Source organism: Pyrus communis, chromosome 5 (genome assembly GCF_963583255.1).
Source record: "Pyrus communis chromosome 5, drPyrComm1.1, whole genome shotgun sequence".
NCBI classification, from domain to species: Eukaryota; Viridiplantae; Streptophyta; class Magnoliopsida; order Rosales; family Rosaceae; genus Pyrus; species Pyrus communis.
The window spans coordinates 4,246,874-4,262,353 of NC_084807.1; the positions used below are offsets into that span (position 1 = coordinate 4,246,874).

At 38.1% G+C, this 15,480-nt stretch overlaps 1 protein-coding gene across 5 annotated transcripts; it reads right to left on the reverse strand.

Annotated features, from left to right (window-relative positions):
• Positions 1–1,303: 1,303 nt before the first annotated feature.
• LOC137733748 (uncharacterized) lies at positions 1,304–14,576 on the reverse strand. 5 transcript variants are annotated; one of them, XR_011068528.1, is made up of 19 exons: positions 14,311–14,576; positions 13,145–13,724; positions 12,675–12,912; positions 11,863–12,134; positions 11,154–11,324; positions 10,247–11,029; positions 10,020–10,114; positions 9,499–9,561; positions 9,283–9,371; positions 9,108–9,173; positions 7,975–8,607; positions 7,660–7,734; positions 7,420–7,490; positions 7,229–7,286; positions 6,755–7,010; positions 5,549–6,345; positions 3,814–5,220; positions 3,252–3,347; positions 1,305–3,018 (listed from the first exon to the last, which is right to left on the reverse strand). XR_011068528.1 is itself a non-coding variant. In XM_068472924.1 (16 exons), exons 2-16 carry the CDS (start codon positions 13,564–13,566, stop codon positions 5,666–5,668), a joined length of 3,972 nt encoding a protein of 1,323 aa, XP_068329025.1. In that variant the 5' UTR covers positions 13,567–13,724; positions 14,385–14,576; the 3' UTR covers positions 5,388–5,665. The 5 variants fall into 5 exon arrangements, 3 of the variants coding, with proteins under 3 accessions (XP_068329025.1, XP_068329024.1, XP_068329026.1); XR_011068527.1 differs by having other exon boundaries at positions 1,304–5,220; XM_068472924.1 differs by lacking the exons at positions 1,305–3,018; positions 3,252–3,347; positions 3,814–5,220 and having other exon boundaries at positions 5,388–6,345; positions 14,385–14,576.
• Positions 14,577–15,480: the final 904 nt, after the last annotated feature.

Genomic DNA, 15,480 nt, shown 5'->3' on the forward strand with positions numbered 1-15,480 from the left:
AAATGGAAGGGAATTAAAAAAAAGTCTCTCACTCTCTTCCCTTCTCTCTTCAACTCCCACTACGCGACTTCTCCATCCTCGGTCTCTTCTCCAAAATCCACCACCACCGATGAAGAGGAGGATACAGCATTCTCATCACTATTTACAGAAAAAATCAAACTCACCGTATTATCGGTACTTTTTTGTTCCTTGAGTCCCAAGGCTTCTGGTCGAAGCAAATATGTAGGAGTCGCGCAAGGTGTGTGAAGGATATTGGAATCTGGAGATTACTGACATGCTTTTCAATGGTTAAAACATTGTAATTTGTAGATATAAGACCTTCTGCTCAAATTCCTTCATTTTCAAAGGGCTACTCGTCACAAAAATGGAGAAAACCAAATAAGATAAACGTAAAGGAAATAATGCATACCAAGGAATTTACGTGGCTACGTTCATGGGAAAGCGGTATAAGCTTCTTTTCTTATGTCGAATAAGGGTACAACGAGAGTATTTTATCTCTAAGGCTACCATGTCTCACCCGGGAAATTAATATGAGAAGACCTTTCTATTCATCACTCTTTGTTGGATTTTGAATTTCACAGTTGGTAAGTTGGTAAGTTGGAAGCTAGTTATTAAGTAGATAATTGCTAAACTCCCACATCGGACAGAGATCAAATATTAAATATGTTTAAAAGGGTTTACACAATGATATGATATTGCCGAGCCTAGTAGTGTGGGCTTGTAACTAAACAGGGCATTAAAGTGATTGGTTGCATCGGTGATGCCTAACCAGGTGAGGTTATGGTGGTCTTAGTCTGTTCACCTTGGGTGAAATCACACAATGTGCGCCCTTAAGCCCTCGGGTTAGTAGGGTTTCCCATCCACCATGGTTGGGTAGCTAATAAAAAATCAATCTTTAGATTGGGGTTATGGGTTCTAACCCAAGCCCCGCAGACCAAGATATGCCTACCCTCAGCGTGCTGCCTGGTGTATGGCATCCAACTACACATTCACTTTTTGGGTGAGGGGAAAGAGGGAGAATCTTTAACTAACCAGCATCAACAAAGTTCCTAGGTTACTTCGAATCCTTATGAAAATGAATCCAGAACGAAATCCCCCACTTAGCAGGAAAAGGCTTTGTTGTATTTTTTTTTTTTTTTTATCGATGAAAGAGTTCGGATTAGAATTTAAAACCTCTTCCCAACTTTGATGCTGTGTTTAGATGAGTGGTTACCAAGTATCAAGTGAGTGGTAAAGCAACGGCACAATAGTTAGGGGATTCCACTCCTCATAACCTGGAAGACATTCAATGAAACAAACGAAAGCCTAATATTATGACCATCTGGAAAACACTTGCGCTGGAGGCAGCAAACTTTACAACGCATATTTACCATTGGAGCAAGGTTCAAGCACGGCGACAACTGCGGTCACAAAATTACACCGCAGGCACTCTTCGTCGTTTGTTTCTGTTGTGATTCAGCAACCAGACGCTCATACGGATTCAATTACAAATTACGCAGATAATATATCTTGAGGAACATACCAATGAAAGGAAACTGCTGAATTTCCATCTTAAAACAGTTTAAACATAATAAGTACCTTACTTAAAGACTAAGCTGTGCCCTCTACTTGGCAAAAAATGTTCAAGTCACGAACACAACGTGCATATCAGAATGTTGAAGAGGTGTAAGTTTTTATCTCGATAGCTTAACATCTCTTCGTTGAAAGCTCCTCGTAGAACAATCCAGTAACTCTAAGCCAATAACCCAGGCCACAGGTAACTTCACCCGCTTCCGCCAGGTTCACCATCACGCCCATAACATCACAACCCATGTGTTCTTCGTTTCTTTTCCATTTGTGAGCAATTTTTTTGGCCTCTGCACATGCCATGAGCAGAAAGGATTAGAGTTGAAATATGTAAAACAAATTCAAGGTAGAAAATACAATAGCTTCAAATTTCTAAACAACGCAATTGGAATTTCAAAAAGCCTAATCAATCTGTAACGCTACCTGCAAACGTTAGGTCCGCATTCAATATCTTCTTCTGCCTTCTTTGATGTTCTGCACAGTACAACCAAAATCCAGCCCCTGAAAGTTTGTTCCAGCAGCATATACATCTTACAAATCCTATTTGGAGAACCCAGGGAGATGGATTAAACATCTAAACACACAGAGATAGAAAGAACCGTTCTTCAATTTCTAGTCACTTACCTTACTTGGCTTACACTCCAAGCCTAACCTCTCAACACTTCTTTAATAAAACCCTAAAATCCCCATTTATCCCGACCCTTCACAAAAATTTAAAATCCATTTTTTCCCAACCCCAACTTTAGCAATGAATAAAATGTTTATAAGATGCAATAGAAAACTCCTGGAAACCCCTCGGTAAGTTTTAACACATACATATTCCTACATATCCTTATCACCCCATGCTACGCATAATCCTTAAAATTACTTAAAACGTAACTCCTACACGCTTACACCCTATACTCCGTCTGAATATCAGATCTTACATCAATCATGACACTGTTCACCTTTAGCCATAAACTCAAAGCAGCTGGGGCTGTAAACTAGAGTGTGTTACACCAGTTGATAAGTTTTTGCAGGATTTGTTCTTTGCTCAAACAATATTGAATTTACTGTTGAACCCATTCACATAATCTTTAACACCCACATAACCATATGATGAAGGTTACATTTATAGTTTAAGAACACTAATTCTAGTACCGTGTACATGAATTATGTATATGATTAGATTATTAAATTCAACCGTTGGATCAGCAGAACATCAATCTTATAAAACTTAAACTATCAATTGATCTGATAAAATTATATATAGTAACCCATCTACTCCACAGTCAAAAGAGTGTATACTGTATAGTGAACATTATAACATTTGGATGTAAGAGATAAACCTTACCAGAAGTTACATAGAATCAGAACACTACTTTTAACTGTCAACTGATAAGAACCTAATAAGATGCCGAAATATGGCCCAATAATCCGGCCCGCTCATTTTAGGTTCCCGTCTGTGAACACCTTTGCCAAAAAACAGCAACATTTAAACCAATTTTTTTGTCAACAATCTTCTGAACCAGTTAGTCATCTATTTATTGTTCAACCTTAAGACGAATACAGTTTATGTAATGATAATGAAATGGCTACTCTTTTATCTTTGTTCTAATTCCAACAGATCAACATTTATAATCTCCTGATCGAATCACATTCATCCAAATTAATAATTTTGTCAATAGGTCGACAAGAATACACACCTTAGACATGTGACCCCTTTCCTCACTCCACCAAAGAAAAGAAGGGCAAGAAGGGTAGGGAGACACTAAGTTGGCGTCCATTTTTTGTACACCATTCTGGTAGAAATGTCAAACTTTATCAACTCAAAATCGTAACAACATAATAGTGTAAATGTGTTGAAACTGGAATCACAGGGATTAAAAGAATCTGTAAGTGTAAGTGTAGGGCTGGTAAAGATCACAGAAACCATGAAAACAAAAAGCCACGATGTTTTCTAAGAATGTAATGCACACAAGGACAGTGGTTTCTCACTGCTTCTAGATTTCAAACGGATTCAAACCTATTAGTATTTGAATAAATTAACAATCCATTAGAAAGGTAATAAGAAACGCTCCTCAAGAAATGACCAATCAAAGCAATCCTATGTAAAACAACCAAATCAGTACCATCACGGACTACTAACTGACCAAGCCAGAGGCTCCGTACCATAAAAATATATGAAAAACAGAACCAGATTGAGGGCAAGGTTAATTAATGATAAGATAACAGAGCCAGATGCCAGGGCAAGGACAATCATCTTACAGTAAAAAAGAACAAGCTGAGACAGTGGACGAGCTATATTCAGGACACACATCTATCAGATCCAACCTGCAACAACAACATACAAGAAGAGAAACTCAAGTAAAGCAGCCGCCAAAATTTAATGAAACAAATACATGAAAAGATACAACCAACTTTGAAGCTGATGTTTGCAGATTCATCAAGTTTCCAAACAGAATGAAACAGTCACGACATTGCATCATTGGAACCGCATAAGTACAAATGCAGAGGTCTTGAGATTGTAACAGCTCCTGAAACAGAAACAAACCATAAAACCTCTCCATTTTCTAGTAACAAAACAAATCCAAGCAACTGTGTTTTTTTAACAAACGATATTATCTACACTAAGGGGGTGGGAGAATGGGCAAAGCCTCACAATGGGCTAGCAATAATGTGGTTCAAATTCGCCTTTGGCGAGAATCGAACCTCAGACCTCTCACTTACAAGTGAAAAAGAATACCACTAGACCGTAGTACGGCATCCAAGCAACTGTTAATCCCAAAAGCCTAAGCTGTTAGGAGATCATCCCCTCCACAACTTGACAACAGAACTCAATACTCCCTATAATGCGTAGGCCCACACCCACTCTAGTTGACAAAATAGGGCCTAACCAAGAACAAGGTTACAAGGGTCACCAGAATACAAATACAAACGAAATACTAAATGGGGTACCTACGATTGGTAATGGCATAACCAAAAGAGGGGTAGAGGGGACAAGGTTACGCGTTGGGTAGTGCAGCACACTATTATCAAGCCACATAACAGTTGATTACAAAAGCCAAATTATGTTAGAACTCGGGATATCACGTAAAGTCATAGTTGATACTAAAACTGATTTTGGCAGAACTCAGTATAAATCTCAAGCAATTGTAGCTGTCACAGGATATGAAAGGAAATAGCCTACCTTAATAAATCCCGTTTCCAGGCCTCAAACTTCAATGATAAAGGGACAAAAAATTATTAAAAAAAAAAAAAAGAAGGAATAAACACCTGTGGGCTTCGCATGGAAAAGCATAAAAACAAATCCAGAAAGATTTAATTGGTCAAGAGTGAATGAAATTTTTTAATGAGCCTCTCTATTTGTTGTGTCAAAACCGGTCTTCTTAGGAAAGAGTTCAAAATTACCTACTACAACAAATATTACTAAGATCTTCCAGGCATTCACTTCATTTATGGGGAAACATATAATGACCAAAAAAATAACTGTAAATTTAAAGGCATACCCTGGTGCTGAGCCTGAAACTGTGCAACAAGGCAAATGATCTCTTGTAGACACCAATCCCAGCCATAAGGCAGATAAATAATACCCGACAAAATAAGAGTGTGCCTTTTAACCAGATTCCACTTGATTTCCCAAGAAAATCAATAATAGTGAATAATCCACCATCACTGTCAAGCATAGCATTCTCATTAGTGCACATAAGCAGAATAACAGCCACAAAAAGTGCATCAAAATTATATAAAATTGGAAGGGAAATAGTTAGCGGTTAGCACTGGCACCTAGATTCCAGTAAGCACTTAAATTTATTTGCCGCGGAAAAAGAAGTCAGCAATGCTAGAGAATAGAAAAATGAACAGAGGCAAAATTATACTCAAAAGAAAACTGTTCTTTGTTATGATGAGAATTCATCTGCACTACATAAACAATTGAGATTTGTTTTTATTTTCCTTTTTTAAACTTCTTCATATGAGTATACAAAAAAATGGCCATAATTACATGTGCTTGTTTGCCAGAGCCAAAACTTATATTGGCAGGTTGCCCTCTGACAATAGCACCATCAGTCTTATCTAAATGGTCAAGTAATCCAAGGAAATATACAGTCTGCTGTCGTCCTCACAGAAGCATATTCAAATCCGAGAGGTCATCCATAGGAATGTCAAGCCCCTCCGCATCATGGTCCTGCAAACCGTCCTCATCAAAGTTAAACCAAGTACTCAGATCTTGGTTGCCACCAAGGTCATTGGCTACTCCTAGTTCTATCGAGTCTAAATCATTCAGATGCAAGTTCGCAAAATCCATTTGTTTCTTGGTCTCTGTAGGACCCTGAGGAATGTCATTATAGCATGCGGGCTCAATCTCTCGTTTACTGTTATTATTGTTGCCAACAACTTCAACAAATCCAGCTGAAGGGGCATTGCTAATCAACCCATTTCCTGAAGTTGATAGCTGAGCTGTCTTCTGTTTGGGCTTTGTTTTGGTTTTACGCTCACCCTTACTGTTACCCAATGATTGACGGTCAGCTTTGGTAACAGAATTCCTGGCTGATGTATCTTTGTCCCTTTCTCTCTCACTTCTTTTTCCTTTTGCTCGGCCCAACACAGGACCAAGATTTGATGCAGCTTTCAAGGAGGGGCTGCCAACATCATCAAGCAGAACTTCCTTCTTTTTCCCTCTGTACAATATTGGTCCAGTATTTGTAACCTGCTCAGAGGGATGGGTTAGACTGGACATGCCACAAGAACCCCTGTCAAACTTATTACGATGATCAGGCCGCTCCGCCCATTTGGAAGAACCTGTGGAAAGAAAAGAGAGAAGGCATTTAGAAAAAGCAGTTCACCTGACAATAAGTTTCTGCAAAAAAGATAACTATAAATAAACGGTGTGGTTATTGGCACTCCAAACATAGTGCACTCCTCCCTATACAGATTTCCTTGTATTTTTATAAATTTGGAGGACATTTTTTGTGTGCCGACAACAGCTCCCATAAATAAAGCAGAGATGTTTGGAAAAGGTCCAAATCATGGGAGAGAAACAAAACTGTGCATTGGTTTTGTCTGATATATATGACCTCTAACTATAAAACTGTGGCATATAAATTTCTAAACATTTACAAACACAAAAAATAAAAAAAATAAAAAAACGTATGCTAAACCAACAAATACTCCTTAAAAGCAAAACATCTAAATACTTAAAAGTACTAACCTGAAATCCCAGGTTCTTGTTGAGAGTTTTGATTTTCAAGTGGCGAACTTAAGCTGTTGCATTTCATGGTTTCTCCATTGCTACTGGGAAGCGATGCAGCGAAAATGACATCTCGAAGTGCAGGCTCATTAAAGCAACTTTTTCCGGTTTCTTCATATTTTTGACATCTAGCAAGAGTCCTCTTCATAAAAGCAACAGCAACTTGTTTTGAAACCTTAGCAATCCGATATTTTGAAGCAATACTTCCCCGAGTGGCCTAAAGAAACAAGAAAATGAGACCTTTTATGGTCTAAAGTAATACTTCATACTTAACATGCTACAGTTAAAATTCAGCAGAATGTGGGTACATGCTCCAGTTAAAGGACATCAATTTTTTTTATTTTTTTTTTTTGCACTTCAATCAAGCTGTAAGTAACTGATGCTTGGAACATGCAAGTTCGAATCCCATCCCAATAAGCAAATTGAAAAAAGTACCAGAAGCTTTCTGTAAGCCGACTCAACAAGCTTGTCCATAGCAACCTGCTCGCGGCGCCTGCAATTTAGCCACATAAGATTAAAACTTCCGCAGAATCAAAAGAATCGGTTCTTGTGTTGATTTTCGTACCAAAAAAATGTACAAGTATACTACAAATTTTAGAAATCATCTAAAGTACTGAATATTATACCGTCTTTCGATGTCCATGCCTTCTTCAATTGCTTTAACAAATTTGTTTAACTGTATCTTCTTCCCATCAACCTACAGAATCAGAATGCAATTTATGTTAGTAAACCATGAGATAAATGGGAAAGGTGAAGAAATGACTCGGAATGGACCAATTGCATGACAAAATGGGGCAATCATATTAATGAGGTGAAATGTGGAAATGTGGTTATGTTCATAAGAGGTGATATCTAAGAGCCATAACCTGTTGGTGGAGTAGCTTCTGTAGTCCAACAATATCTTTATCAATTGCTTCGTCCCCTCCGTCTGCTAGATCAGGCTGAGACAAGGCAAACAGTAAGTTGTTAAATTATTGTAGGAAAGGGGTTGAAAAAGGCAACAGACAGAAAGAGAGCTTCCATTCAAAATAGTTGCCCTGATCCTAATTCTGCACTCCATGACATGCAAATTTCTAGCAGAAACAGGACTGGCCTGACAAACTCAGTAAAGTGAAAATAGACTTTATGGCCATGGAGCTAAACACTGAAGCATCACCAATACACATAGGGTAAGAGCTTACCACTGTTTCTTGAAACAAGCCTACACTTTGTAGCTCCAGCAAGAGTCTATCCTCCAGAGGCATCTGTTCATATGGGCAATCAGAGGAAGAAATTCCTGGAGAGTTTGTAACCATATGTTCTAACCCATCTGCACCATTTTCGGAAAACAAGGGAAGCATCCCACTCTCTGAACGCAATTCTCCAAAATCTACTTTTGACAAATCATTATTGTATAATTGATTACAGATGCCTGTAGCATTCATAAAGCCACTAGCCCCACTGTAAGGGTAATTGTCACTGGAACATTGATTGAGAGTCTGCAAACCCATATCTGTATCATTTACATGCTGGACCCGGATCCTGTTCCTTGGCTCAACATTAATCGAGGCACATGTATCACCTGGAAAATTGTCCCCATTATATTGTAAAGACATAGTTCTCCGGTCAATGCCATTTTCAAATTCTTCAATGTCATCTTCCATGATTAGAGCCGATAATACTCTTTGGTACAGTGGAGGCACTTTCTTTGTTCCTTCTGAGACTAATCTTCCACAAGATATATCTCCTTTTTGAATTTGGTCTTGCACGTTCCACTCATATTGTCCAGAAAAAAGAGTCTTGGACACAAAGTTTTCTTCATGCACAATATCACCCTGGGAAACAACATAACTTCATAATTAACATTGCAGTGCTTGTCTTCCTCAGAAACACTTGATAGTAAAGTAGAAACTAAGCAAAGCTGGTTAGAATAATTTAACATCACAGACAGAATAAACCCATTCATAGATTTTTCATTCTTTTCCCTTTATTGGTGTATGTCGTTTGCAAGAAAATGATCAATTTCAATTATACCACTTGTGCAACCACCCTTTAGTAACACTAACTTAAAAGTGGGATACCATTTGCAGCGTTTGCCAAAGCATATAAGGAAAATGTGCTGCTACACCGTTGAAAATCCTAGTGGATGCCTAAAAGCTGAAGCTTAAATAGATGTCTAAGGTGGCACACTTTAGGATGAGATACCAAATTCAAGTCTTAATCAAATAACATATGACACTGGATGGAAAATAACCAAGATTTAGTGTAAAGAAAGATGGCAGAGATAGAAATCAGATATCAAAAGTCTGTCAATAAATAATATGCCAGACATTACCGAAACATTATTGGCATTGCCTAACATCAGAGACATGCATTCATCATTCTCCTCCACAGATATGAGCTGATTTGAAAGCAGACATACAAATAGGGAAAGAATTAGTCAGGGACCATATCAATCTAATAAACGAAATTTTATTGAGTGAGATGTAGCGATAAACTCTAGCTGCTACCTGCTCCTGGAAGTAGGATACCACCTCTAAACTGACAGGACCAAATATTGGTTCCATTTTCTTCCAAAATGAACTAGAACAGGCTAAATCTACAAAAACAACCAAACAATACCATAATGCAAATGTATACGGAGAAAACATAGTTATAATGCAAATTTAAGCATATAATATACGTACATATATATTTCTAAAGAAAGATTAGTCACGGAAACATACCGTTGGAGCTACAGGCAAAATTTGCAGCTTCCAGAAGTTCTTCATGGTCATCATCTGGCTCACCTGAAACATCATAAGCAATAGCATATAATTGCAGCCCTTAAGTTTCAAGGAGCCAAACCGTTATGGCAGTAAATATATTGTAATCGATTTTGTGTTGGAGAAAAATCCAAAGAAATAAAGTTTGAAATCATATAACGGTAACGATGATTCTCATCAGTCATCATTCACGGAGTGTACAGACATGCATATCCAAATGAAGGTCAAACTTCAACAGATGGCGCAATATAGTAATATACAGAAGGGAGCTGCTATTGGCTCTACAAAAAGATCATCATGCACTCCTCCCTAGTGAAATAAAAAAGGGATGGAGAAGGACTGCAGAATGACTTTTTTTAGTGTTACTAAAGTTCCCTATACAGAAATGTAATCAGCCAAATAAACTTTTGGTATTGGTACAACAAGAAATAATAAAAAGACCTAGTCAAAACATACCAATAAAAGAAATGCCAGTACTCTACCTGCACAATCAGGGGAACCGATGGTAGATATATGGCCTGGAAAAGCAAAGGCCTTCCTATCTGACAGTTTCTTCAGAGGAGGACGCCCTGATTTACTGAAGTAAGAAAAAATACAAAGCTTAAATATAATACTCTCGAAATTTGGTTTAACAGGAAAATGCTAAAGTGAGAAAATATAGATCATTTTATGCAACAAAACATTAATGAATAAATAAATTAGTTAACACCTTCCATTCTTCTCAGAACCAGGCCTCATACTTTTGAATGGCTTTGCCGAGGCTGGAGTTTCCAAGTTTTCCCTTGTAGCTACAGTGGTAGCCCTACAAACTGATGATCCTCTTCCACTCCTTCCCTGTCTCCGAACACCAGCTCCAGTTTCCTCTCCATTGAGCAGTTTATTCTTCTTTGTAGGTAATATTGAAGAACCAGTATTCTGAACATCATTCACAGCTTTCTCATCTACTTCACTGCTACCTGGTCCTTTCTCTTTCAATCTACTTTCATGATTTTCACCAGCACCAGATTCTTCACTTTCAGATAATCTGGCAGGAGATGAAACTATTTCCTGTTTAATTCTAATTTGTTGGGCACCATTCGCAACACTCTTCTGAAGCAACCCATTGGTCCCAAAAGAATTTAATCTACCACCCACATCAGAAGGGGAACAGCTTTCCGAGGGTATCTGCACTTCATCATGGCTTGACACAGGAGATAGTAGATTTGATCTTCTGGTTCGAGACATTTTCTGTGGTCTCTGACCAACCCATTGAGCCATCGAGGGCGTGGTTGATCCTGTGGGCACCGGACGTTTGCGATTGGTAGCACCGCTTGCTGAATTATTTTTTGTTACACTTGAAGGTTGTTCCCATCCCTCAGGTGTTCCAGATGTGCGAGGAAGACTAGGAGATGAGTTGCACGCAGTTACAGGGCCATTTCTTGGCGCCCTTGAAGCCTTTCCCTTTGTCACTGGATTAGGATTGAGTATTTGACTATCATCGCGAACATTTAACCTGAACAGAATGGTCACCAGATCAGACATTAAAAAGTCAGTAGAAAAACTTAGTAATAACTAGTCAAAGAAACCTTCAATGCACCTACAAGAAACTCTTGCACAAGAATAGTACAAGCACATACTTATTGTTTGCCTTTGGTAAAAGTCGCTCCTTAGTCAACCCAGACGTTAAATCTTTTGAAAGAGAGACCTTGTCCAACTCATTCTTGAGCATAATACGACCATTTGCATTAGCAGACAAGGAATTAGAGTCTAGCTTGTTAATGCCATTACCACCAGTAAATGACCCTGATCTGCAAGAGTGGAGAAATTTCTTGTTTTATATAATAACTATTAGCAAACAAGACTAATAAGGAGGCAAAACCAGTAAAAGGATTACTGTACGAAACAAGACAATTTCAAAAAGAAACCACAATACTTCTGTAAGAAGAGAATAAAATGTTTCAAATGCAACCCCTGCACTATAGGTTTATCAGAAATAACAAACACAACACATGATTTCACTCACGCTTTGAGAGTTTACACATTGAAGGGGAAATTTACATTGTCCAGAATATGAAAAAATAAAGAAAATGGCAATTTCAAATGGTGGCTACTTTTTTGTATTTGATTTTACACTTTACAGGTAAAAAAATTGAATTTTAAAGAACAACGAGCACATCTAATAACTCTTGTAGCATCAAACCATTCAAATACAATACAGCATGTCATCACAGCAATCAACAAGGCTGCAAGTGTATATAATAAATATACTTCTAATAGAATCATTGTGACAATATAATTTCTTGGTTCTACAAAGTGTGGTGGATGTTTGTCAACGTCTAAAGTCACCTGAAACTTTGGGCATCACAGGCTTGGGGACAAGGCTCATCATTAAGCTTATGATGTAAGGTTCGTTTTAGCTCTGCATCACCATCCAAGGGCCTGCTATATACTGTGCCTACAGAACGCTTCCTTTTCATTTTCTTATCCCATGCTTCCCCTCCAGCAGGTAGTCTGCGAATCTTTTCTTCAACAAGATCAGAGCCTTCACCTCTAAGCATATCCCTATCTTTTCCCACAACCACAGGCTGCCTTGTCAGCACACTACTTCTGCTTTCAGCCTAAAAGAATAAAGTTGACCACAAATGTGCATGTTATGGAAACAAGATTCAAAAGTAAGTACCAAAGGTAAATTTCAAGCAAGTTAGAGATATGTGGTTAGGATTAAAGACCTTCAAGCTGAAACCTGAATAATTTTATAGTCATGGTACTCAGACTTCTAGCTCAGGATAATGTTAAATCTGAAAGGGTGGTACTACTTTCTATTAAAAATATTTTGTGGGTTTTTGCCACCACTTAAATTTTTACATTTTTCATTTCTAGTTGGCATGTTATGGGTACAACCCTTTTCTTTTGATTTGAGTTTCTCTTCCCAGGGTGTATCTTCCTTAATTTTATGTAAAACTTACATTTCTTAATAATTTAAGAAAGTGAAAACTGGAAGACTAATTTCACTAATTAGCAAGAAAACCACAAAGATATTGAAATTTTACCATTCTTACTTATGTACGTACATGTATGTCTGCCACTGTTTACAGCATTAGGCGTTAATATATAGCAATTAACTTCAAACCACTAGGTAAAACTCTCTGAATACATACCCTTATTTCTGTGACCGATGAGCGAACACGCCTGTTCATCACAACAGTCTTAGTCCTGTCCTCTGGCCTTTGATTCATAGAATCTGAAGAGTTTCTCGAAGCTCCCATCTTCAGCAAGTTTGACCCACCTGATCTTTCATTTGTTATAAACTCATTCCTTTGCTGCTTCTTTAAGTTTAAAGCTTCACAATACCTGTTCAATTTTTCGATGGAGTCATCCAACCTTTTTGCTCTAACCCTGACCAAAAATTGTTGTAACATCAGCAGAGAGATAACTTCTTGAATACAACCCAAATAAACACACCACAAGGTTCACCCACCTCCAACAAGCTCGATAATTAAAAGGTTTAACTATATTTATTTTGAGAGATTTTAACTTCATAAAAAAAGACATGAACACTAGAGAGGATCTCGAGCCACAAATAAACAGATTCAAGAATAAATGGAAATTTCAGAGTTAATTAGATTACCTGGCCTTGTTTGAGGCCACTAGCACACCATCTTTGAACCATTTTAGGTCCTCTGTAGCCACTGGAGTGTGGGGCTTCAAATTAGCTGCTCCAAATGGATTGTCTTCTAAACTGCCCCCAAAAGGTATTCCTAGAACCCTCCTTAGCTCACCCAAGGAAGTAAACTGCTGATCTCCCATTGTAATAGGATCTAACATCAAACACTGATGTAGTGAAGGCAAATTTCCTCTCGAAGCAGCATTGTCCCTGGGTGTACTAGCACCAGAACTAAGCATCCGACTCTCACCACCCTCACGGAAGCTTCCAGACCTATCCAAACTGGCACCAGGGTAATTTCCTCTCATCCCATTTGAATATCCCCCTGCAAATGCCGAGTCCTCCGGACTGGCTGCACTCATCTCAAATCTCACACCTCCCGCCATTACTCAAGGCCAAGGGAACCAGCTTATATCAACAAATAGTTTCTTCCTAAAAACCTAGTTCAGCTCAATCAAGAAACAATCTCAAATGCAGCGGTCTACAAGTACTGGACAAATCATATCCATAAATACATGTCCATTCTGAAGTTATCCGACCATATCTAAAGCACACATTGAGCCTAAATTAGTACACAACCAAAATATAAACTCTGTTCTTTAAGTAAACAATCAATAAGTTCTAAACAATAAAGTCAAAAGATTACGCTAATCATTGTCAAAAATAATACAGTGCCGTCTACATGTAAAGCACTCGTCCACACCGAAATGGTACACCACCCGGCACCCGGTTTGATGTTGAACTTAGTGTAAGTTCACTTTCCAAAAACAGAATTGAGCTCAGATAATTGAAAACAGAATTGACCAAAAAGCTACCTTTACCTAGTGTCCCACAACAAGTGCAAAACTGACTAAAGACTCCAAACTACACATCCTAAATTCTTCTAACCAACCAACAAAAGCAACTCAACAACTACAATTATCCATAAACTGCTTTTTTAAAACAATTAAACCAACCATTAACCACTATGTCAAACACATAAACAGCTTGAATTCAAAATAATTCGGGAAAATTGGACAACTACAAATTAAGAAAGATTAAAAAATCAAGCACCCCACTACAACAATGCAAACCTTGGAATTAAGCTACTACTAGAAACTAGGGTTTTCCGAAATTGCAACAAATTGAACCTGAATTTCCCTCGCAAATACAAAATTCGGGGAAGAAGAAGCTAAGCACAGAACGAAACGCAAGCGAGACGCACCGGCATTGAGCGATCGAGGAGGAAGAGGTCGAATTGTAGGGCGACAAAGTATCAGTGAATTCTAGGGATTTGGGGGGTTTTGGGCGTTCGAGGCTTGGGGCTGTCGTCGCGTGGAGGTTCTGTCTTCTGTGAGAAGGGGGAAGGGCTGTGGGTCCCACGCAAATTTAGGGGCTTGACTTTTTGACTGCTGAGTCCACACTCCCCCGCTGCAGGTCCCTTGTATCTGGGTTTGGGTTTTTTTATTTCCCGGACCGGTGGACCGCTAATGGACCGGCATCATATTCATATGGATGGATTCACCTTTATTTGTACTTCTGCATTTTTCACTTTTGATTTTAATTATTTTTCTCCGTAGGCAATAGCCATGATTTCTTTTCTTCTTTACACAATCTCCAACCCAAAAATAGTTTTTTTTCCTTCAATAGTTCTAGGTTAAAAATTTTGCCTAGTTCTGGATTGAAATTTAGTCCGAGATCATTAAAAAAAATTAATAGGCACAAGTCATGATTTCTTTTCTTCTTTAGACTGACACACTCTGATCTAAAATGTCCACCTGGACTTCAAATCGAGTTATACTGGCCGACACCAAGAAGGTGACAAAGCCATAAAATGTAATAATGTGGAAAATGTGAATAAATTTAAACCTAAAAGTACCTAAAGTGCGCTAGTGAGCGGGATAAACTTATTTCACACGTGATGTCAGACCATAAGTAAAGTACAATAGAATAGATTGAGAATTATATCATCGAAGGTAACCTTCGATACCAAGATTTTCCAAGAATCCTCGTCGATACGAAACTCAACTACTAAAACCTGGAAAGGCAAAAAACAAAGGTGAGTGGGCCTAAAAATAAAGTTTTGTAAAAAAAATAAATTTTGAAAATGTAATAACCCCTTACCGTAAAATAAGTATAGTTTTCACATATAACATACTACATATAGTATGAAAATATTTGTCATAGCCAACAATATCTCAAGAATTCAATTCGTCACAATATTTCGTAAATATACACCTAACGTTCAGTAATCACATATTCTCGCATAAACAAACATATCATATCGAGTGTTCATCGATATATGCTGACACACATGTTCA